General features: G+C 42.0%; 1 protein-coding gene across 1 annotated transcript in view; it reads left to right on the top strand.

Moving 5' to 3' along the window:
• Positions 1-24,873, top strand: part of si:dkeyp-72e1.9 (syntaxin-binding protein 4) — a 123,190-nt gene that overhangs the window by 5,338 nt on the left and 92,979 nt on the right. The window contains exon 2 of the mRNA XM_059979208.1: positions 20,903-20,976. Within this exon, the coding sequence (XP_059835191.1) occupies positions 20,903-20,976 (74 nt within the window). The remainder of the gene's footprint in view (positions 1-20,902; positions 20,977-24,873) is intronic.

The raw sequence follows: 24,873 nt of genomic DNA, 5'->3' as shown, positions 1-24,873 counted from the left end.
GAGGCAAAAGTAGATAGTGGACTGCAGGAAAATGATGCTGGAGTGGTAGCAATGTGGGGCAAAGAAATGGTGGATGAACTTAAGTATTTTGTGCTAGACTTTACTGTAGAAGACACTAGCAGTATGCCAGAAATTTGAGAGTATCAGGGGGTAAAAGTGAATGTAGTTGCTTTAATAAGGAAAGGTCTAAAAGTAGATAAGTCACCTGGACTAGATGGACTACAACTCAGGGTTCTGAATAAGGTAGCTGAAGAGATTGTGGAGGCATTAGTGATGATCTTTCATTATTCAGTATATTTTGTAATGGTTCCGGAGGACTGGAAAATTGCAGATGTCACTCCTCTTTTTGAAAAGGGTGGGAGACAGAAGAAAGGAAATTGTAGGCCAGTTAGTGTGCCTTCAGTGCTTGAGAAGATATTGAAGTCTTGGAGGCACATGATAAAGTAGGTCAAAGTCAGCATGGTTTCCTTAAGAGAAATCTTGCCTGACAATATGTTGGAGTTATTTGAGGAAATAACAGGCAGAATAGACAAGGATGAGTCAGTGGACCTTGTTTATTTGACTTTTCAGAAGCATTTGACAAAGATCCATACATGATAATACAAGAAAGATACTAGCATAGATAGAAGATTGGTTAATTGGCAGGAGACAAAGAGTCGGATAAAGGGGGGGGGGTCTATTCTGATTGGCTGCCGGTGTCAAGTGGTGCTCCATAATGGTTGGTATTGGAACCTCATCTTTGCACATTATAATGTCAACAATTTGGAAGATGCAATCAATTGCTTTGTGGCCAAGTTTTCAGATGATACAAAGATAGGCATTGGGGGTAGATAGCATTGATGAAACAGGGCATGTGCAGAAGGCTTGGACAGATTGGGAGAATGGACAAAGAAGTGGAAGATGGAATGTAGTGTAGGGAAGTGTATGGTCATGCACTTTGATAAAATGAAGAAAGGCGTAGGCTCTTTTGTAAAAGGGGAGAAAATTCAAAACTTTGAGGTGTGTGGGGACTTGTTCAGGATTCCCTAAAGGTTAACTTGCAGGTTGGGATGGTGGTAAGGAAGGCAAATGCAAGGTTAACAGTCATTTGAAAAGGACCGGGATATAAGAGCAAGGATGTGATGCTGAGGCTTTATAAGGCGTTGGTCAGACGGCACTTGGAATATTGTAAGCAGTTTTGGGCCCCTTATCTACTGGCATTGTAGAGGGACTAGAGAAGGTTCATGAGAATGATCCCAGGAATGGAAAGGTTATAATATGAGGAGCTTTTGATTGTTCTGGGCCTGTACTCACTGGAGTTTAGAAGAATGAGAGGGGATCTTATTGAAACCTTTTGAATCTTGAAAAGCCTGGACAGAGTGAATGCAGAGAGGATGTTTTCTATAGTGGATGAGACTTGGACCAGAGGGCACAGGCTCAGAATAAAGGGACATCTGTTTAGAATAGTGATGAGAAGGAATTTCTTTAGCCAGAGGGTGGTGAATTTGTTGAATTTAATACCACAGATGGCTGTGGAGGTCAAGTCATTGAGTATATTTAAAGCAGAATTTGGTAGGTTCTTGGTTAGTCAGGGCATCAAAGGTTATGAGGAAAAGGAAAGAGAATGGGGTTAAGAGGGATTATAAAACAGTCATGATTTAATGGCAGACTGGATGGGGTGAGTGGCCTAATTCTCCTCCTGAGTGTTATGGTCTTCGGACTGTTTGCATTATCGACCGGAAATTTCTGGCAATGTCACATCCTGTGAATGAATTAATATCTCAAAAACAATCCTGGACTCCTTGCTGAGCTGGGAATATGCAACAAAATCAGAGGAAATTTATTAAATCAATCATGTCAATTCCAGTTGAGAAAGTGCTACCCGGATCAAGCCCACCTTTCAATACTACATGCTCTACAAGCACACAGGTCAAAATGTGGCAAGGATTTTAACCTCTACCTACCTTTCAGGCAGTGCATTCCACACCCCACTGGGAAAACCTAAATCTCATGTCACCCTCTGATCATTCAACCAATTACTTTAACTCTATGCCTACAGGTGTTTGACTGCTCAGCTGAAGGGTACTGCATCTCCCTCTTCACCCTAGTTCCTCATAAATTTATACACTTTAATTAACGCTCTCTGCAGCCTCAACTAATCCAAGGCAATCAACCCCTTCATATCCAATCTATCCTCATAGTTAAACTTTTCCAGTCTCAGAAACCAAATTATATCTGTAAATTAAGGATTTAGAGTCAGGTAATCGGATGTTACTTCAGTAGTCAGTTCCATTTTTAACAATCTATTGCAGTACATATTAGTTACATGGTAAAATACACAAGAACAGTCCTTCAGATCTCTTCTGTCTTTCAGTTAGATCTTGGCTGGTCTACATCTGAGATCCTCCATCAATGTTGGTTCCAACTAAAGGCTCACAAGAGCTCAGAACAAATGTCACATCATTCTCCAAGTTCCTCCCCAAACTCCCTTTGTATTTTAATCCCTTTGAGATAGACTCTTCTGTATTTTTTAAAACCTGAGTCAAATACAAGGGCAGAAATTCTTCAGGGGCTTTGCAATTACTCTGCAAAGGTGTCCACCAGGAAACATCTGGTTTGGACCAATTCCTGAGTGCCCAATTCAGAATAAGAGTCAAGTTTATTATCCCTTTCTTATATGACGTGTAATTTCCCCTGTCTGCTCCTTTCCTTTTCAGTCCCAAGCTCGGCCTGAAAAGTTGACGGTTAATTGTCCTCCATAGATGCTGCCTGACTTTTTGAGTTCCTCCAGCACCTTGAGTGTTTTGCTCAAGATTTCCAGCATGTGAAGAATCTTTTCTGTTCATGATGTGAAATTTGTGGCAGCAGCATAGTGCAAAGACAGAAAATTACTATAAACTACAAAACAAATAAATAGTGCAAAAAAGGGAATAATGAGGTATCAATTTTATTTTAATTTTTCCGTGGCCTCAACCTTATCATAGATACATAAGGATAAAAAATGAACCTGAACTTGAAAACAAAGCATTTTATCGGTGATGAAATTCATTCAAAATGAGATCACTGTTGCATTGTGAGATCTCTGATCAATTGGCAGTTAGATATAACATAGAACAGTTCAGCATAGAAACAGGCTTTTCAGCCCATGATATCGACTGGAAATAGTTAAGCTAATGATGCCTGATTACACTAATCCCTTCATGATCTAAATCCTTCCATTCTCTGCATAATCACGTGCTTTTATAAGAACCCCCTTAAATGTATCTATCGTATTTGTCCTCACTACCACCCCGATAGTGTATTCCAAGTACCCATTAATCTATGTAAAAAAAAGTCTTGCCCAGCACATGTCCTTTGAACTTACTCTCTCTCGCATTAAATGCATGCCCTCTGGTATTATTCATTTCAAACCTGGGAAATCTATTCTGGCTGTCTATTCTACCTATGCTTCTCATTAAATCATAAACTTCTGTGAGGTCTCCTCATAGCCTCCGGCGTTCCAGGGAGAACAGTCTTAGTTTGTCCAAACTTTCCTAACAGCACATGGCCTCTGATCCAGGCAGGGTGCCGGTTAGCCTCCTCTGCACCCTCTTCAAAGCCTCCAAACTCTTCCTATAGTGGGGAGGCTAGAAGTGAGTGCAGTACTCCAGATGCAGTTTAACCAGCTTCGAACAATATTTAGAATGATCAATTCAATTATTTGCAACCTGGCAGAAGTTTATAATTTAATGAGAGGCATAGGGAGAATAGACAGCCAGAATGTACTTTCCAAGTTTGAAATGAATAATAGTAGAGGGCAGAGAATCTGAGATCAGCAAATAATGGAAGACTTTGGAGACTGGAAGGTCTGTGGTGTGAGTATATTGAAGTTCTTGCACACTTTAGTAGGTGTGATTACTTATTTGCAATAGGGGTTACACGTATGGTAGAATATTCTACTCAGAAACCTTACCACTGATACATACGTTTCACTATGTTGGTTTCCTTTACCGGCTGGCGGAATTGAATAATCTTGAGGTTGGCAATTCTGTCATTCTTAACTGTCTTGCAACAGATCACTGCCAGAACAAACTATTTCAACATGAGTTCAGCTATTCTAAGCAAAGCAAACAGGTGTACCTCCACCTTGCACTGACCAGAGCTAACATGAAACCTTTTGTGATGTTATTTATTTCAACCTTATGTGAAGATTTGCTGGAAAATCTTTCATAATCGAATGTTGACGACTTTAAGGAATGATCTTTGCTATGGTCATTATTCAGAGCGGCAGGTGCATTTTCAATAGATTTATCCCAAATTAAATTCTATTTACCGTTTTAACTTAAAAATTATATTAGTAAATTGAAAACAAACTCCACCATTCTACCTCCTTGCTCAAAGGTTTTAACACCAAGTTTTTTCATTTAGGTTAGAATAACACAGGGTTCTGATAATTAGGATGTTGGTGGGAAGATGGCGATCCAATTAATTGATACTCAAGAAGTTTCAGTTTAATCGCAATAAAGTAGTTATGCGAGCATTTTTAAAAGCAGCACACAACCTGGCAAATGGGTGTCTGAGTTTGGAGGGAATTGATTATTGTGCATTGTTGACTTGTGCAAAAGCAGTGAGATTCCCTTATCTTAGTGCTGTTACACCTGATGATGTAAAGGAGCAGGAGATACTTTCACTACCTCTTTTAAAGTGCTGCACAAGTGAGGACCAGTTGAAGGACAAACAAAGGAAAAAATCACGTAGAATCTTATCTGTAAAATGTGAAAATGAGGAACAGAATCTGAACCAGGCTATTCAGCCCTTTGGACTGGTTCTAGAATTCCATAGGAATTCTGTGTGTTTGTCTCTGTATGTGTGGGTGAGCGCTGTGGTATAATCCTTTCCAAAGGTTCTATTGCTTACTGTCAGCTTTATACCACACTGTCTGAAATTGTACAAATCCTCCTCTACAATGCATGGTGAGAGTTACTCTGGTCAATATACACTCTGTGGCCAATTTATTAGCTACACCTGTTCACTCCTGTACGCACAACAATCTTTACAGCTTACAGAGAATAGTACAAGAAATAAGACATCCAGTGAGCGGAGGTTCTATGGGCAAAAACACTTTGCTAATGAGAGAGGTCAGAGGAGAACAGCCAGACTGGTTCACGCTGACAGGAGGACGACAGTAACTCAAGAAACCATGCGTTACAACAGTGAGGTGCAGAAGAGCATCTCTGAATGCACAACACCTTGGACCTTGAAGTGAATGGGCTACCGCAGCAGAAGACCACCAACAAACACTCAAAGTCCACTTCATTAGATACAGGAGGTACCTATTCAATTGTCTGATAACAGCTGGCTAGAAGCCTGGTATGTGATTCTGGCTTTTGTATATTGGCTACTTTGTATAGTGTATTGTTAAAAGTTGGTAAGCGTCAAAGAGGGCATGCAAGATTGCTTTAACCTTCGGTGAAACTAGAGGCATTGGTGAGTCTTCTTGGCAGTGGTCAGACCTGGACAGGCTTGTAGTGATATACTCTCCTATGAATTTGAAGCTCTCAACCCTTTCAACCTCAGGGCCGTTGATGCAGGCAGGAGCCCGTACAGCACACACTTCCTGAACTCTCTGACCAGCTGTTTTGTTGACGATGAGGGAAAGGAGGAAAATGGGTCAGCACAGTAGTGTAACTGAGGTGTAATGCTCTACAGCACCGATTGGGGTTCAATTCCCACCTCTGTCTGTAAGGAGTTTGTACTTTCTCCCCTTGGCTACACGGGTTTCCTCCAGGTGCTTTGGTGTCCTCTCGCATTCCAAAGACATGTGGACTAGGGTTAGTAGGTTGTGGGCATGCTTTGTTGGTGCAGGAAACACGACAACACTCACAAGCTGCCCCCAGCTCATCCTCAGACGGTGTTAATTGTTGACATGAGTAACACATTTCATTGTATTTTTCGATACACAGTAAGTGTGAAAGATGAGGCTATTCGTTCTTTGGTTACTGTCATGGCACCATGTTACTAAGCTCTCTATTTGTATTCCACCATCAGAATTTGCGATATAGCCCACCACAGTGGCATCATCTGCAAACTTGTGGATGGAGTTCGAGCAGAATCTGGCCACGCAGTCATCAGTGTAGAGCAGTGGTTCCCAACGTGGGGCAATTTGATTTTTAAGGGGGGGCAATTCGAGAATGAGCTATTAACAGTGAATTTTTTCTAGTAAGTCTGTGTGAGTGTGAGTGTGTGTGCGAGTTAATACATATGTGTATATACAGTATGCATACATAAAAATACTTGTGTGTATGTACATGTGTAATTGCATATGTACTGTATATGTAGTGTATCACCATCATTACAACCATCAAATAGCTTTCATAATTAAATTAATGAATTGACTGATGTAGGAAGGAACGAATGAACAAGTCCAAACGCGTAAGAAACTCGTACTAGGTCGCGCCAATGCTGCTTTTTGCAGTAGCTTTCGGTTCTTGGTGGTGTGAAGGTGTGTACATTGCGTCATCTCTTTTAAATGGTGTATCTGTTTTTGTATGCTGTAGAAATGAATCGGCATTGTTTTATTAATTAATTATTATTATTATTATTTTAATATCACTTAATGTTCTTTTCTTTTACAATATCTTAGTAATTTCTTCCTCAGAACTTTAACAATCCTTTGGTTCTTTTATTTTTCTCTTTCATGAATGCCATGTTCTTTGCAAGCTTGTTTAAACCAAGTTAATGGTCTTTTAGGCTTCCTCCAGGTGAATAGGAGTTCACTTTTTGAATAATAAGAATTATATATCACCACAGGGGGCATCAGGATTTTAGAGGTGATTAGGTGAGGCATGGCCAAAAAAAGGTTGGGAACCACTGGTGTAGAGTAAGCAGAGTCGGAGACAGAGAATGCAGAACAGAGTTTAGAGCAATCACGGTGGAAGTGTTGTTGCCTATCAATACTGAATGTGATCTGTTGGTTAAAATGTTAAGGATCCGTTTTCAGAGAGAGGTGTTGACTCCCTCTGTTGGGTCGTGAGAATTACTGTAGTCAATAAACAATAGTGTGGCATAAGTGCCTTTACTGTCCAAATGCTCCAGAGGTGAGTTTAGAACCGGGGAGATCCAATCTGCCATACACCTGTTATAGCGGCAGATGAATTGAACTGGATCAGTGTTGTCTGGGAGGGCTGGAGTTGATGTGTGCCATGAGCAACCTCTCAAAGCAATTCAGAATAATAGCTTCAGATTTATTTATCACACATACATCAAAACACACAGTGAAATGTGCCTCTTATGTTAACAAGCAACACTCCAAAGGCTGTGCTGGGGGGCAGCCGGTGAGTGTCGCTACACATTCCGCTGCCAATATAGCATACCCACAGTGCTCGGCGGAACAACACAGAACACAGCAAAGCAGAGTATATGAAGTGGCACAGCAACACCTCCCTCTCACTCACCCATGCACGTGTCCTCGAAACCCAGGACAGATCGTCTTTGGCCTCCAACAGTCTCATGGCTTCACAAGCATTGCAACTTAAACTTCTCTAGCAGAATCACGGATGTTTTACAAAGATGACTGTGGATTCAGGTGCATTTATCCATCACCCAGGACATGCCTTGTTCTCATTGCTATCATCAGGTAGGAGGTACAGAAGCCTGAAGGCACACACTCAGCGATTCAAGAACAGCTTCTTCCCCTCTGCCATCTGATTTCTGAATAGACCTGAACCCATGAACGCTACCTCACTAATTTTTTCCACCACTTATTTAACTTAATTTAACTATTTAAGATGTATGTATTTACTGAAATTCAGAATTATCTTTTTCTCTCAATTATCATGCATTGCATCGTACTGCTGCCCCAAAGTTAACAAATTTCACGACATATGCCAGTGATACTAAATCTGATTCTGATTTGGGGTTTAGGGGTGACATATCAATCCTTTCCGTTTAAAATGTGCGTAGAAAGCATCGGATTCATCAGGAAGGAACGTGCTGCTGGTGCCTGACTTCATTTTGTAGTCTGTCATAGTACGAAGGCTTATAGAATGGTTGTATCAATACACCACTGACCCAATTACCATGTGACGAAAAGCATCCTCTTAGCAACACTAAAAGAAGATTGAATTCCTTTTGAAAATAATCCAAATTTACTATGGGAAATGGGAGTGTTGTAAAACATGTGCACGTCTTATCTGTGACAGAATCTGACTGAACAAGTGCCTATGTTTACATGGATGGCTGCATCTCCCAGGACTATGATCAAAGTTCCACAGAGAACATTGCACCTGGTTAATGTCACTTACATGCAAGAGATTCTGCCAATGCCGGAAATCTTGAGCTATGCACACAATATGCTACAGGAACTCAGTAGGTCAGGCAGAATCTATGGCTGGGAATGAACAATCGACGTTTTGAGCTGACACCGTTCATCAGGATTGGAAAGGAAGGGGGCAGAAGCCAGGATGAGAAGATGGGAGGAGGGGACGAAGTAGAAGCTGGCAGGCCTGATGAAGGGTCTTGACCTGAAATGTAATCAGCAACAAGGGCAGTCTCTAGTACCCCTGCTACCCTCACCTCCCAAACCTCAAGGAGTGAGAATAAAATTTAAATATTTTGCAGATTCAGTCTTGTGATAAGAAGGCAAAGATCAACTTCAGAGTGACAGATTTCTGGGATCTTTCCCCAAAGTAGGCTGCGGAGTACCATTTTCCATCAGGAATAGACAGGCAGGTTGGGATGTTCCCGAAAAGATCTTTCAGACCTCTTCTAAGTTCAGCATTCAAAGTACATTTATTATCAAAGTACATGTACAGTGAACACTGAAATTCATCTTCCCACAGACAGCCACGAAAGAAAGAAAGAAAACCATGGAACCTTTCCGAAGAAAAGCATCAAACCCCTAATGAGTGAAAAAAGAAAAATTTGTGCAAATGGCAAAAAAAAGAGCAAAAAACACAGAAAATAAAATACCAGAGCAAAAATCATCGAACCAGTTCAGCCATATTCGGTTCAGCTTCAATTTAGTTCAATCTAGCTCTGTGTCAACTTGAAATCTCAGAGCCATTCCACCTCGATCAAAATCACAACAAAAAAGGAGTGGCCACGTGATGAAACACATTATAACGCGAACTATAGACTCCAATCCACAAACCATGATGACTAGACCTTGCCTCCAAGACCCAGGATTCAACACCATCCTCCAGCAGTATTGAGGGAGAGGGAGAGACTTCCTCCAGGAGCTGCGGATGAGAGGGAGAGAGGGACCATGCAGACACCTTCCTCTGGCAGCGGTGAGGAGCGAGGTCGGTAGCCGACGCCATTCACCTTCCACTCTTGCATCGATGACTTCCATCTTCTTTGACGCTTTAATTAGCAAGATCTGTGAGAAATGGAGTCAATAATGGGCTCACACTCCGTCTCTAGGTCTCTTTGGCCTCCAGTCTGCACACTTCGCTTGAAATTTCGTGGAACTCTCTTGGAGACAGCAAATCGCTCCATTAGCCCGAAAACACACTACCAAAATGTAGATCGCAGGCTCCAACAGATTTGAAAGAGCAAGAAGTGAAAGCAGTAGTTTTGTGAACCGTCGGGAGGATGTCACCCTAGGTTGCTTTGTCCAACGGCACCATTATTGTGTAGATGAGACGATACCCACAGGGCTGAGAAACTCTGATGGGAACTATGCTGGATCACACTCTGAGGAATGATGATCACATGCCTGTTTGGAATGTGGGCCATGGAATTACACAGACTCTACAAAAGGAGCGAAGTAATAGATTGTGCCGTGTTATTGGAAAGCTAGACTCTATTGGTACCCATGAGTAGAACATACATTAAATCGAACAGTTTTTTCATGCAGTACAAATCAACTCCCATTTTAAATCAATAGCACCATTGGGAATCTGGTATTTTGAGAATGAAATTGCTGTTATAACAGGGAATCTAAAAGACGTGATTGTGAAAGCGGGAAAGTGCTTGATCATAGATATTGGTCTTGACGAGTAGCTTTCACATCGCCTCAGCTGATTCGAAACGTTGATAGTAGGAGGCCAAGTAGGGGCTGATAGTCCTTCTCAGGAGGACCACAAGACAGAAATAGATAGGGAAAGCCTGGAGACCTTTGCAACTTTGTACAGAGAGACGTGGCTTCTTCTGAAATGCTCCCAAACCCCTTATTATTACAGTATTTGATTTAATACAAACTTTTCCTGAAAGCGTATCTGTAATGCCATTCCATTTGGATTCCATTACTCATATCAACTCTGTGCATTATCCCATCAAAAATACCTAACAAGCAGTTTAAAATGATCTCATCTGTGCTGCCTTGCCTTAATTAATGTGGTTAATACTCAAGGTGATCATTAATCCTGTATTGGATCAATGTTTCTAAAAACTTTTCCGCATATGGGCTGACAAGTGGCAAGTAACATTCCAGCCACGCAAATGCCAGGTAATGACCATCTCCAATAAGAGAGGCTCTAACCATCGTCCCTTGACAGTCAGTGGCATCACCATCATTGAATCCCCTACAATCAACATCCTGGGGGGTTACCATTGACAGGAAACTGAAATGATCTAGTTATATAAACACTGCGGCTACCAAAGCAGGTCAAAGGCTAGGAATTCTGCAGCATGTAACTCACCTCCTGTCTCCCCAAAACCTGTCCACCATCTACAAGGCTCAGGTCAGGAGTGTGATGGAATACTCGCCACTCGCCTGGATGAATGCAGCTCCGTCAACACTCAAGAAGCTCAACACCATCCGGTACAAGGGAGCCCAGTTGATTGGTACCCCTTCCACAAGCATCCAATCCCTCCACCATCGATGAACAGTTGTCGCAGTGTGTACTATCGACAAGATGCACGATAACAGCACACCGAAGTTCCTACGGCAGCACCTTCCAGACCCACAACCACCACCATCGAGAAGGATGAGAACAGCCGATACCTGGGCACACCACCACTTGGAAATCCCCCTCCAAATCACTGATCATCCCGACTTGGAAACATATCGCCGTTCCTTCATTGTCACTGGGTCAAAATCAGGGAGTTCTCTCTCTAACATCACTGTGGGTGTACCTACACCTCAGGGACTGCAGCGGTTCAAGAAGGCAGCTCATCACCACCTTCTCAAGGGTAACCAGGGATGGGCAATAAATGCTGGCTTAGCTGGTGACACCCACATCCTGTAAATGAATAAATAAAATCAAAGTTGAAGCGACTGTGCTGTAGTTTCTGGGCTTATTCTTGCTCCCATTTTTGAACAATGATGTGACATACCCTGCTCTCTGGTCCTCGCAAACCCACCCCTGTACTCAAAGAAACTCATAGTCACTGCTCACACTTTCCTCCATTTTCCTTCAAGAGCTTTCCATTCAGTCTTGGTGACCTACAGTAAATTCAAAGAAGAAAAAATCTGCAGATGTTGGAAACCCAAAGCAACAAACACAAAATGCTGGAGGGACTCAGCAGGCCAGGCAGCATCGATGGAAATAACTAAACAGCTGTCGTTTCAGCTTCATCAGGATATCAAGAGTCGACTGTTTACTCTTTTCCATAGATGCTGTCTGGCCTGCTGAGTTCCTCCAGCATTTTGCATGTGTGTTACAGTAAACTCAGCCAGCTTTCCTAATACCTCTCTGCTATCAATTTTGTTTTTTTTAAAACCCATGTCACAATTATACTTGATAATTATATTCGGAACCCCCTCTTCCCTGGAGAAGACAGGTATAAAATAGCCATTTAGTACCTTAAATGTGCTCTCAGCATCTGTGTATAAGTTCCCATTTTTGTCCTCGGTAGCCCCCACACCCCCACGGATGAGCTTCTGTACTGTTCATATGTCTATACATTTAGATTCCCATTTATATTGGCAGCTAATCTCATACACCTTCTTTACCTTTCGTATTTTGATTTTCACATGCCCTGGAATATTTTGTAATCAGTCTGATTCTAACTGCAGGTTATAAACCTACAGTTGGCAAACACAGCCAATTTTTTAAAAAAACTTATCTCTCTCTGTCATCCAGGGAGCTCTGGATTTCTTTTCTGTCTTTGCTCTTCCTGGGAATGTGCTCGTGCATGTCTGACCTATCTCTTTCTTGGAGTTGGTCCTTTGTTCTGCTATGTCTTTCAGCGTATGTTTTAAGCTTATCTGGTTCAAATCAACTCTGAACTTCCCCCAATTATTTTCACTTTGGATGGTTTTTCCTTTTTCCATTAGTAACCAAAATCGGTGCATCTCATTCCATGAAGCCAATTGGGCCTTCACAATTATACACACTGGTTTAGAAAATGATCCTGAACACATTTCAGAAATACTTCATCCTCACTGCCTCAACTCTATTACTGTCTCTGTTTACATAAACGTAATTGACATTCTCCAGAACCACAATATAGTTTTGGCACTTCTCAGTAATTTCTTAGAATCAGAATCAGGTTTATTGTCACTGATGTAAGTCATAAAAGTTGTTGTTTTGTGGCAGCAGTGCAAAGCAAGCACAACTAATTACTATAACCTACAACAAATAATAAATAAATAGCACAAAAGAATAGCGAGGAGTGGTTCATGAACTCTCAAATATCACTCTCTGTATGTGCTGCTTCATATCTTTCTCCCAGTTGTTGGTGCCGAACATCCAGCAGGTTAACATTTTTTCTACTGTGTCTTAGCCATAACCAAACAGATCTTGCCTTTGATCCCTCTGGCACATACTGTTTCTCCAACACTGTAATATTGTCTGAAATATGTATGCTGTCAGAGAAGCCATGACATTCGCTGCCAGTTTGCCATCTTAAATTGAAAACAAAATATATCGAGCCAGACTTTCAATCTCCTGGTTTAGATAAAAATGAATTTCACACTGCTAGGACGAATATAATGCTCGACTAGAGATTGTTCTGTTCTGGCCAAAACTTTATAAGGGGAATTGTAGATAACCATAAGATATAAGAGAAGAATTAGGCCATTCAGCCCATTGAGTCTGCACCACCATTCCATCCTAGCTGATTTATTATCCCTCTCGACCCCATACTTCTGCTTTCTCCCCATAACCTTTGATGCCCTTACTAATCAAGAACTTATCAACCTCTGCTTTAAATAGACCCAATGACCCTGGTCTGTAGCAATGAGTTCCACAGATTCACCACCTTCTGACTATAAGGTTCTTCCTCATCCTTCTCTAAATGGATGTCCTTGCATTCTGAGACTGTCATCTGGTCCTAGACCTCCACACTATTGGAAACAACCTCTCATGTTCACTCTATCTAGGCCTTTCAATATTCAAATGGCACCATAGTAAAGAAATTTACGAAGGCAAAATAATCACTAGATAAGGACAAGTAGATAGAAGTTCAAACATAATAAAAGTAAATCAGAGAAACTCATCTCCACTGATCATGCAATGGGCTCTTGGAATGAGCAATCATATATTTCTATGGAAGTAAAGACCCAGAATTAATTTAATTAGGAACAGCAGGTCATTTTGGGCAGATGAATTAAGATGGGCTAGTGTGCTATTATTGTCCGTCGGTATCCTTTAATCTTGTTATATGCTGCCTATAAGGTCATTTCTCAAGGACTTCATTCTTGCTTCATAACGTAATCTGTAGTTTACACAGATCAGGTGTTTCACACTGATCACTGTGAATGCTGTGGTTAATCATGTCCCTCTCAAAATTGTATTTGCTTTCTTAAGTGAGGTGAACAGTTTGTTGGATTTGCTGATTCCTGTTAGACAGTGATACAGGAACTGCCTAAGTTGTGGGGTAAATAATGGACATTGAAAATAGGTGGGAATTCACCCACCAATGGACTGTGAAAACTGGCGCAAATCTCTGCTAAACTTGCACCATTATATTCCTCTGCTAAAGTTTAGAAAAGCTGTATTGTGTATTTGTCATCTTGTTGGTGGGTGTAAATCAGTGCATACTAATAAAATGACCATACATACAGTTTCCCAATCATGCCACTGCTCCCTTGAATCAGCACATTTTGTGGTGTAAAGTCTCCTCTCTGAGCACAGTTGGTAACAATGATGTAAAGTGCACTTAATATTGAGAGTTTTCTTTCTGCTCAAACTCATTTACTCAGCATTAAATTTAAACTTGACATTCATTGAGTGTGTTGGGGGAGCAATTTAGAACAGCATTCTTAGTTGGAGGATTTTATGGCATTAAAGTGCTTCCTTGGTGCTTAAATGTGGTGATATGACAGTGAGTAATTCAGTTGAAATTGTGTTTATTATAAAAGGGAGGCATTTTTAATCATTAGCCTTATATTTGTGAGAAACTTAGAACTTTAAGTAACTGAAAATCTCTAACAGTTACACAGAAGGGTCTGTTCATATACTGAATTCAATTATTCAGATTTTTAAATATTAAAAGTTTTTAAAGTGTTATTAGTGTCCTGGCAATTGGAAAAAGTTACAAATTAATGCCGCCCTTAAACTCCACAAGCAAGTACCTTTAGCAGAAGTTCAAAGAAAAAATATTATTCAAGTACACGTAAGTCACCATGTACAACACTGAGGTTCATTTTCTTGTGGGCTTACTCAATAAGTCCAATAAGCATAATAGAGTCAATGAACGGTCGCACCAACAGGCCAGACAACCAATGTGCAAAAGACAACAAACTGCAAATACAAAAATAAAGAAAATAATAATAAATAAATAAGCAATAAATAACAGTCAGTGAAGCTGAGTGAAGTTATCCCACTGGTTCAAGAGCCTGGTGGTTGATAAGTAATAACTTTTCCTGCACCTGGTGTTGAAGCTTAACATGGTGATTAACACAATCCAGTGTGTTCCTGGATCCATGGTCAGACTTCCAGCTTTAAGAATTTTAAACTGATGCCAAAGCTGGAATTTAAGGCCGGAGTTCCTTACTGTTCTGCTCCTGGTGTCCAGTCTTGGATGAATGTTGTTGCAAAATTTAGGCTGAATCTATAGAAACATCAGGCCCTTTTGTCTAAAGAACATATTTTTACATGGGCAATAATTACCATTGTGTTTAATGGTGACTGTAAAAAGAGTGCACACTGAACCAATAAAGGAAAAGTCCAATGAAGGATAAGAATGTTCTCCGCATTTTATTTATTTATTTATTTATTTGCACAATTTGTCTTCTGTTGCATATTGTTTGTCTGCCAATATTGTTCATGTATTTATTTTCCCATAAATTCTATTCTAATTTATTTTCCTGTAAATGCCTGCAAGAAAATGAATCTCAGCTGTTTATGGCAACATGTACTGTATGTACTTTGATAATAATTTTTTACTTTGATGGTCATTGAAATGATTTTCAACTTTTTTAGAGCCCCTCCATTGATGTTTTGTTTACTTTCGACCTTTGCTATTGTGCCTTGGTAGTTTTCCCATGGGAGTTCTCCCAGATTTTTGTATAGTGCGAAGAACTGAAGAATTAAATCGACAAGAAACCTGGTGGATATTTCTGGCTCTAGGAAGGGATGTGTGAACTCTTACTTCCTCCAACCCTGTTGTATCACAGCATCTGTTAATACTGAAAATTATTGTGAATATCTTTATGCATTATTTGCATGAAATAAATATACTTTATTCATAATAATCAATAGAAAGTATATCCTATAAGTTAAGTGATGCACCATCAATAACTCTCTGAGACGTGAGGCGAGATATCGGCTTTTATTGACTGGAAGAAAGAACAAGCAGCAATTGACCACCATACTACATCCTGGAGACTGAGGGCCGGGCTCAGGCCTCAATCGCCTTTATACTGGGGTCAGTGGGAGGAGCCACAGGAGCAGTCAGTGGGGGGGCGTGTCCAGACAGGTATATGTAGTTCACCACATTAAGGTAACTGTTGCCTTTCTAAAGATGGTACCTAGCAAATGGCTCCAAAGCCTGGAACCTACTTATAAACACCAAGAGAGATTGCAGATGCAATGCAGAAGCTACACCCAAAATATTGGAGGAAATCAGCAAACGGGTCAGGCAGCTTCTATGGAAGGGAATAAGCAGACAGTGTTCCTGGGGCGAGACCCTTCATTAGGACCTACCTAGCTGAAGAAGTCCTCACCTTGGGTCTCCACATGCAGTTCACAAGTCATCCATACAAAATGAAAGTTCAATGCAGTGGAAGTTATTTAGACAAAAAACATCAGCACATTAGACAAATGGAGGCTGCTGAAGAAAATTTGTAAATGTTGAGATTGCCCTAAATTCATTTTACATTCATTGAGATGGAGGAAGGGATGGTTGGCTCTCAAACAGAGAAAGCTTGTAGGTGGTGCGAGAGGGAGGAGAGGCAGGTGACAGAGATGGGACGCACTCAGACCGATGGTTTGAGATGTGTCTATTTTAATGCGATAAGTATCATGAACAAAGTGGATGAGCTTAGAGCGTGGATCAATACTTGGAGCTAAGATATTGTGGCCATTACAGAGACTTGGATGGCTCAGGGGCAGAAATAGTTACTTCGAGTGCCAGGCTTTAGATGTTTCAGAAAGGATAGGGAGGGAAGCAAAAGAGGTGGGGGTGTGGCACTGTTGATCAGAGTTAGTTTCATGGCTGCAGAAAAGGAGGAAGTCATGGAGGGATTGTCTACTGAGTCTCTGTGGGTGGAAGTTAGGAACAGAGAGGGGTCAATACTCTACTGGGTGTTTTTTTATAGACCACCCAATAGTAACATGGACATCGAGGAGCAGATAGGGAGGCAGGTTCTGGAAAGGTGTAATAATAACAGAGTTATCGTGGTGGGAGATTTTAATTTCCAAAATATTGATTGGTATCTCCCTAGAGCAAGGGGTTTAGATGGGGTGGAGTTTGTTAGGTGTATTCAGGAAAGCTTCCTGATACAATATGTAGATAAGCCTACATGAGGAGAGGCTGTACTTGATCTGGTATTGGGAAATGAACCTAGACAGATGTCAGGTCTCTCAGTGGGAGAGCATTTTTGAGATAGTGATCACAATTCTATCTCCTTTACCATAGTATTGGAGAGGGATAGGAACAGACAAATTAGGAAAGCGTTTAATTGGAGTAAGGGGAAATATGAAGCTATCAGGCAGGAACTTCGAAGCATAAACTGGGAACAGATGTTCTCAGAGAAATGTACGGCAGAAATGTGGCAAATGTTCAGGGAATATTTGAATGGTGTTCTCCATAGGTATGTTCCAATGAGACAGGGTAAGGTGGTAGGGTACAGGAACCGTGGTGTACAAAGGCTGTTGAAAATCTAGTCAAAAAGAAAAGCTTACGAAAGGTTCAAAAAAACTAGGTAATAATAGAGATCTAGAATATTATAAGGCCGGCAGGAAGGAACTTAAGAATAAAATTAGGAGAGCCAGAAGGGGTGATGAGAAGGCCTTGGCGGACAGGATTAAGGAAAACCCTATGGCATTCTACAAGAAGTCGAAGAGTGGTTGTAGATGGGTCATATTCTGCATGGAGGTCGGTGACCAGTGGTGTGCCTCAGGGATCTGTTCTGGGACTCCTTCTCTACATGATTTTTATAAATGACCTGGATGAGGAAGTGGATGGGTTAGTAAATTTGATGATGACACAAAGATTGGTGGTGTTGTGGATAGTGGGGAGGGCTGTCAGAGGTTACAGCCGGACATTGATAGGATGCAAAACTGGGCTGAGAAGTGGCAGATGGAGTTCAACCCAGATGAGTGTGAGGTGGTTCATTTTGGTTGATAAAATATGATGGCAGAATATAGTATTAATGATAAAACTCTTGGCAGTGTGGAAGATTAGAGGGATCTTGGGATCCGAGTCCATAGGACACTCAAAGCTGCTACGCAGTTTGACTCTGTGGTGAAGAAGGCATACTGTGCATTGGCTTCATCAACCATAGGATTGAGTTCAACAGCCAAGAGGTAACGTTGCAGCTATATTGGACCCTGGTCCTGGGAGTCCTGAGCTCAGTTCTGGTCACCTCACTACAGGAAGGGTGCAGAGGAGATTTACAAGGATGTTGCCTGAATTGGCGAGCACGCCTTATGAGAATAGGTTGAATGAACTTGGCCTTTTCTCCTTGGAGCAAAGGACGATGAGAGGTGGCCTGATAGAGGTGTATAAAATTATGAGAGGCATTGATCGTGTGGATAGTCAGAGGCTTTTTCCCAGGGCTGAAAAGGCTAACATGAAAGGGCACAATTTTAAGGTGCTTGGGAGTAGGTACAGAGGAGATGTCAGGGGTAAGTTTTTTATTCAGAGAGTGGTGAGAGCATGGAATGGGCTGCCGGTGACTGCGGTGAAGGCGGATACGATAGGGTCTTTTAAGAGACTCCTGGATAGTACATGGAGCTTAGAAAAATAGAGGGCTGTGCATAACTCTAGGTCATTTCTAAAGTAAGTACATGTTTGGCACAGCATTGTGGGCTGAAGGGACTGTCTTGTGCTGTAGGTTTTCTGTTTTTATGTTTCTCTGAAATTTACTTGCATCCCTGTCCCACTCTTTGTGGATGGTATTGTGACACAGGGGACAGAGTGCTTCTGACCAATGCCAGTAACTCAAGTACAATCCCAACCAGCAGGGTCTGTGTGAAGTTGGCTTGTTTTCACATTACCATTGACAACAGTGCTCACAGTCATTATCGAAGCTACCAGTGAATAAGGACACGTCAATTTTATAAATTAAACCACTGTTTGTGAAATCAACCCCCAGCAGGATGTCAGACCCTGAGAAAACAACGACTTCTCTTTGAACATTTAATGTGTGCAAATAGGAGCTACTAAAGTCTTCTAAGGCACTTGACTTGAGCTTTAACATCCAAAATATTGACCACAAGCAACTGAAAGAGATATTATAGGGCAGTTGATGGCTTTGTGAAAGAGGTACATTTTAATTTATGTCTTAAGGGGCAAAGATAGGGGGAAAATGGTCAGGATATTGAAGACAAGGACACTGAAGATGGAGCAATTAAATTCAAGATGAACAAGAGATCTGAATGAAAATGTGTGAATACTTCAGAGGGTGGGGAGGAGAGTGATGCACCATCAATAACTCACACTGAGACGTAAGGCGAGATATCGGCTTTTATTGACTGGAAGAAGGAACCAGGAGTGAGTGTCTATCATACAATGTCTTGGAGACTGAGGCCGAGTGTCAGGCCTCAGACCTCCTTTATACAGGGGCCTGTGGGAGGAGCCACAGGAGCAGTCAGCAGGGGGCGTGTCCAGACAGGCACATAGTTCACCACAGAGAGGAAGTGGCTTGCTGTGTTATGTGTGAACACATACGTTCATGGAAGATTTCCTCCTGTGCTATGGATAGTAAATTCATATAGAAACAAAGCATTCTGCAAAATTCGGACGAACGTGGTGACACAGCGGCACAGCTATTAGAGAAGCCACAACTCTAATGGCCTGGGTCCAATCCTGACTTCAATATTCTAGCAGGTTCAATCCCAACTTCTGATAGTGTCTGCACGGAGTTTGCCTGTTTTCCCTGTGAATGGTTCCCCCTCACATTCCAAACATGTGGGTGTGTAAGTGAGGGGCCAAATCTGGGGGTAGTTGACTGGAATGAGGGGGCCAATAAGAAGTGATCAGTGTAAATGGTTATATAATGGTGAAGTGAACTGGGTATCTAATGGCTGAAGGCCAGTTTGTACACTGAATAATTCACATTTGTTTTGAACTTCCAATTCTATACAAATCTCCATAGTATCAAAGGACTTTTGCTCTGCAATACTACATGTGCATACCCTCACAGAATAATGATAACATGAGGGAAGTGCATATAAAAGTGAAGATCTATTTACTTATTTATACAGCACGAGCCTGCGCCTCCCAATGACAACGTGACCAGTTAACCTACTAATCTGTATATTTTTGGAATGTGAGAGCACCTGGAGGAAACCACTCACAGGAAGAACGTACAAAATCCTTGGAGACAGTGGCGGAATTGAACCTGGATCACTGGCACTGTAATAGAGTTTTGCCAACCGCTGTGCAACCATGCTGCTCCAGTCTACATTTACTTAGCACCCTTCAATCGAATGTAATAAAACACGATATTCAGCAAGACAGGCAGTATCTTTGGTGTCCATATGTCAGGCGTTCAAAGCCTGGAGAGAGCCTGTAGGTAATAAAAATTGGAAAATTAATTAATTGAGATACCGCGTAGAATAGGCCCTTCCAGCCCTTCAAACCGTGCCACCCAGCAGTCCCCTGATCTAACCTTAGCCTATCACAGTACAATTTACAATGATCAGTTAACCTACCAACCAACCAGCAGGTCTTTCTTTAGATTGTGGGAGGAATCTGGAGCACTCAGTTGAAACCCATGTGGTTATGGAAAGAACGTACAAACTCCTGACAGGCAGTGGCAGGAATTGAACCTGGGTTGCTGGCACTGTAAAGTGTGGTGCTAACCCCTACGTCACCGTGCCACCCCTAAATTATTGTACTAGCAGTATATTTCAGAAAATGTTAAGAAACATCCTTGATGCCCGGGCCTCGGGCCGATGCGCTGTTGTCTTCAGCCATCCTGTTCACTGCTGTAGTCGTCGTCGTTGCTGGAAAGGGGTGTTAGACTGGGAGCCAATCAGCATTGGGATCCACCGCTGCATCAGCGCAAAACCTTCTCCGCCTTCCGATCGTCACATGTCCCAAAGGAAACTACACTTGATCTTAGCAAAAGGTGTATAGCCAACAAAGTAATCTTGAATTATAACCACTATGGAATTTATTCTGGATAGAAAGATGGAGGATCTAATTGTTTGCGATTGATTTAGTTTTGAAAGCCCAGTATCCCACTGATCAATAGAGCAAGGCAGATTAATAGTTCGGCGAAGGGCCTGCTTCAGTGCTGTAACGTTCTATGACTCTATACCCTGTTAAATCTGAAGTTACAATTTTTCTACATCGATGCCACTCAATGGCTTCTAGGATTTTATCCTGCTTGGTCTCAAAATAAGGTGGACTCAGTTTTGGTTTGTGTCTTCTGTTCCAGGACAATACTGGGCCCCTATGGGGTAGACCGGAGAGTACACTGCGTAGACTTTACAGACTGCGAAAATGGTCTGGGTGAGTAAACTCATTATATGTACAAATGGGCAAGAGAGTTTTTAATCACATGACATGTTAGAATTCTTCTTATTAATAAAGTTATCTCCTTCCAGTATTTTTTTCCTCCTTCTTTCCTCTTCATCTATTCTCCACTCTGGCCTCTTACCTCTTCTCCTTACCTCCCTATCACCTTCCCCTAGGTTCCATCCTATTTCCCTTTCTCTTACGCTGCACTCTCCTCTTCTATCAGGTTCCTTCCTCTCCCACCCTTTATCTTTCTTACCCACCTGGCTTCGCCTATCACCTTCCAGCTATCTTCCATCTCCCTCCCCTCACCTTTTTATTCTGGCATCCTCCCCCTTCCTTTCCAGTCCTGAAAAAGGGTCGTGGCCCAAGACGTCAACTGTTTATCCATTTCCATAGGTGCTGCCTGACCTGCTGAGTTGCTCAAGTGTTTTGTGTGCGTCGCTCTGGATTTCCAGCATCGGCAGAATTTCTTGTACTTCTTGATGTCACCTTATTGAAGTCTCAATTCTGTATTCTGTTCTGTTTGTACGGTTTTCCTATTACAGCACGGGCTGAAATCTTCCATGAATAACTTCCTCTTCTCTGCAATCCTCTGGGAAATCCGGTCACATTTGATCAGCTTCCTCACTCATCACAAACCTAATTGCTCCACCATTAGTGACCATACCATCAACTGCCAAAGGCCTTAATCTCTCCACCTCTCTTTACCCCCTTAAACACTGCTTAAAATGTCCTCCACTGATGAAACTTTTGATCATGTTCCCATTATTTACTGTACTGACATCAATGTTTTGTTAGTTAATCCTCGGAAGATTTTTGCCACGTTGAGGCTGCAAGTGGTAGCTATTGTTTCCCAAGGTCTGCCTTCCCATTTCTGGAAAAGATCATGGATTTATTCACGGGTAACCTTGATGATGACAGGTTTTGTGACCATGTGGGTCTTGTGAGTGATTGTAGTCCTGTTCTAAAGTAAAACTCCCAGACACCTAACAGAAGACACTGAACGATGCCATAAAAAAATATCTCCCCTTTCTAACCCAGAGCTGGGGAGTTGAGTCAATGATCATTGAAGACAAAAAAAATAGGAAATGAATAAGCAAATATATAAACTAGAAGCAAGGCTAGGCTCTTCCCCCATTCCCTATGAGTCAATTATAACTTCAAGTGCATCTTCCCTTCCATCTGTGTTGACCTTTCACCCCTGTGCTTACTACAAATCTATCTAAACCTGCCCTAAAGATATTTAAAAACTCTACTTCCACCAGCCATTGAGAAAGAGACAAATAAAACAAAAATCTCTGTCCTCATTTTAAAACGGTGACCCTTAGTTTTAAAATCTCCCACATCCATTTTTTGTTAAGGCCTCTCATGATGATTTTCTTTTAGTTAGGACCTTGCTCACTGCTGTTCTAAACTCCAGTGAGTACAGGCCTCGCCTGTCCAATCGTTTCTCTTAATAAAACACACCCTACTCTGGACCCTCATTGTCTAGACCCCTCTCAACTTGTTGCAAATAAAGGAAGAAGCCTAAGATCGAACCTTCCCAGTACAAACTCACTGGAACAAGGGAACTATTTTTTATAGTCAAAAAATTCATCTGCTTACATAACCAGAGTTTACGACAGAGAAGACAAAACCGACCATTTGAAAGAATTGAATCTGTTGTTTGCATAAAACATGAGATCAGAGCTTAATTGTAACTAGTATGGACACTTAATAAAAAGAAACAGATGGAGGGTGAGCTGGTGCTGTCATGCCTTGCCTGTGGCTGGTTTTGATTCAGAAAAGCATAAAGAGCAAATGAATTAATTTTGTGACGGTTGTTTGGGAGGCATTTGGATTAAGCCCTGCTACATTCTCTCGTTCATTATCTTCCTCCTCTTGGAGGGCACCCTTCTTGTTGCGATGTGTTTATCTAAATGATTTAATCCCCATCACAGCAGGACACTTTAATAAACTTGTCAGTGATGATTCCCACCTTACAATAAAATTCTGTTTCCTTCCTCCCTGTTTTTACATAGTCCCACATGTGCGTGCTGTACCCTGAAGCAGCAAGCGATGTTTAAACAGGTTTAGTGAAGTTATTGAATTAAAATCTTGTCCCCTGAGTTTAGTTAGCAGACTGAAACTCTGCAGGCCTGACAGTTTTTCCACAAAATGATAACAAACACTTACTTTCCTTGGCCAGAGAATCATGGTGCAGAAAAGTTACAATAAAATCCTACAAAAGGTAGAGGTTATGGCCCAGTACATTACAGATGTAACCCCCTGGGTCGCCTCAGGCTCGCTCAGCTCATTCTCGACTAGGGGGAGCAGCCTTCGGCCCCGCCAAACTGGGTAATCAGCTGGTGTGGATGCTGTGTGATGTCCCCGCCTCGCCCAAAAACAGACAGTACACCATATGCGATTAAATGAGTACAATTTATAAAGGTTTCTAGAACTAATTGATTAATAATGAAACAGTATATATGAAGGAAAAGAAAGTAATGAAAAGGCGCCAAACTTATCAAAGTCCAAACCACTTCGTGCACAACTGTTGGAGCTCAATTACTGAAGTCTTCTGGCCACCATTCGATCCCCTCCGAACTCCTCGACCCACAGCTCAGGACCACCCGAAGTGGTCAACCAAGCACATCTATCTTCGTCTCCTCTCCTCGGGGTACCTCCTGGCCTCGGACCCCTGCCTGGGGTCCGTTCCTCGCCCAGTTTACAGCATCGCGTCCTCTCTCTCTCACCCCCTCACGCCGATCTCCCCAAAAGCCCGCCAACAATAGCTTACAGACTCAGAACAACATTAATCCCAATTGGTTTACAAAGGAATACAATTCTCGTTATCAGTAAATTTTAACCCAAACAAGCTTCCAGCACTCTCTCGCAACAAAGAAGCATTCCTACTTTTAGCAAAACAAAGAAGCCATTTTGATTAACATACGCAGTAACAAAGAAAAAGAAAAAAAAAACCCTTTATACTCTCCCTCCCAGCAAATAAAAGTCATGTCCTCATGACTATTAAATAACTTGCCCACTCTTCCTGCCAACACAAACCCTAACCCAGGCACAAACAGTGACATTGCTTCCCAAACAGTAAACCTCACACGCTGTTCCTCAGGCGCTACAGAAGCCAACTTCTCTGGGAGTTTCCTAACCCTCTGAGACCTCCATACCCCCTCACCTAAACCCTTCAGGCTCGGACACAACTGGGGATACCTTGGGCCCACTACCAACTCCTCTCTCAACCTCTCATTCATGCCCCCCACTGCACACAGCTAACCCTCCCCACTACACCTGACTCAGTGGGGGAAGGGCCAAAGGTCTCTTCCTCAATCGAGGGAAAGGCAGCAAAAGGCAGCATGTACCACACATCCAGCACATCATCCTTTGAAGCCGTATTCTTCCTCGTGACTTCTTCCAGATCAACTTTCAGGTTTTGCACTTCATTTGAATTGTCGATGGTCATCTTCAGGTTCCCTTCAAGCTTCTGCTTCCCTCTTCCGAGATTTGTCAGCAATTTCTTCACCTCCGCAAACTCCCCTCTCCAGGCTCTCAGTTTACTGTTGCCCTCAGTCAGACAACTTCCTTTGTTTTCTTCAACTCATAAGTCTTCACACTGGTTCCAAATCACTTTCTCCAGTCTCTCCGTCTTCATTTCAAACTTGATTCCGTAGAGACAGTCACTCACCAGCTGCGACCGTTGCCAGCCCTGGCAGGAGTTCAGAAAACACTTTAACTCTGTAGGTCTCAGCCGCTCCTGCAACAACCTCAATACATATTCTCCTGAGGCAAATCCAAATACCAGGAGATCATCCACATACGCCAAAACTCCAAACACCTCCACATTCCCTATGGGCCGAATGGTCTACTTCTGCACCTATTGTCTTCCACATGCCC

The sequence above is a fragment of the Hypanus sabinus genome, chromosome 9, assembly GCF_030144855.1.
Source record: "Hypanus sabinus isolate sHypSab1 chromosome 9, sHypSab1.hap1, whole genome shotgun sequence".
NCBI lineage: Eukaryota > Metazoa > Chordata > Chondrichthyes > Myliobatiformes > Dasyatidae > Hypanus > Hypanus sabinus.
This window is presented reverse-complemented; position numbering and strand designations above follow the sequence as displayed.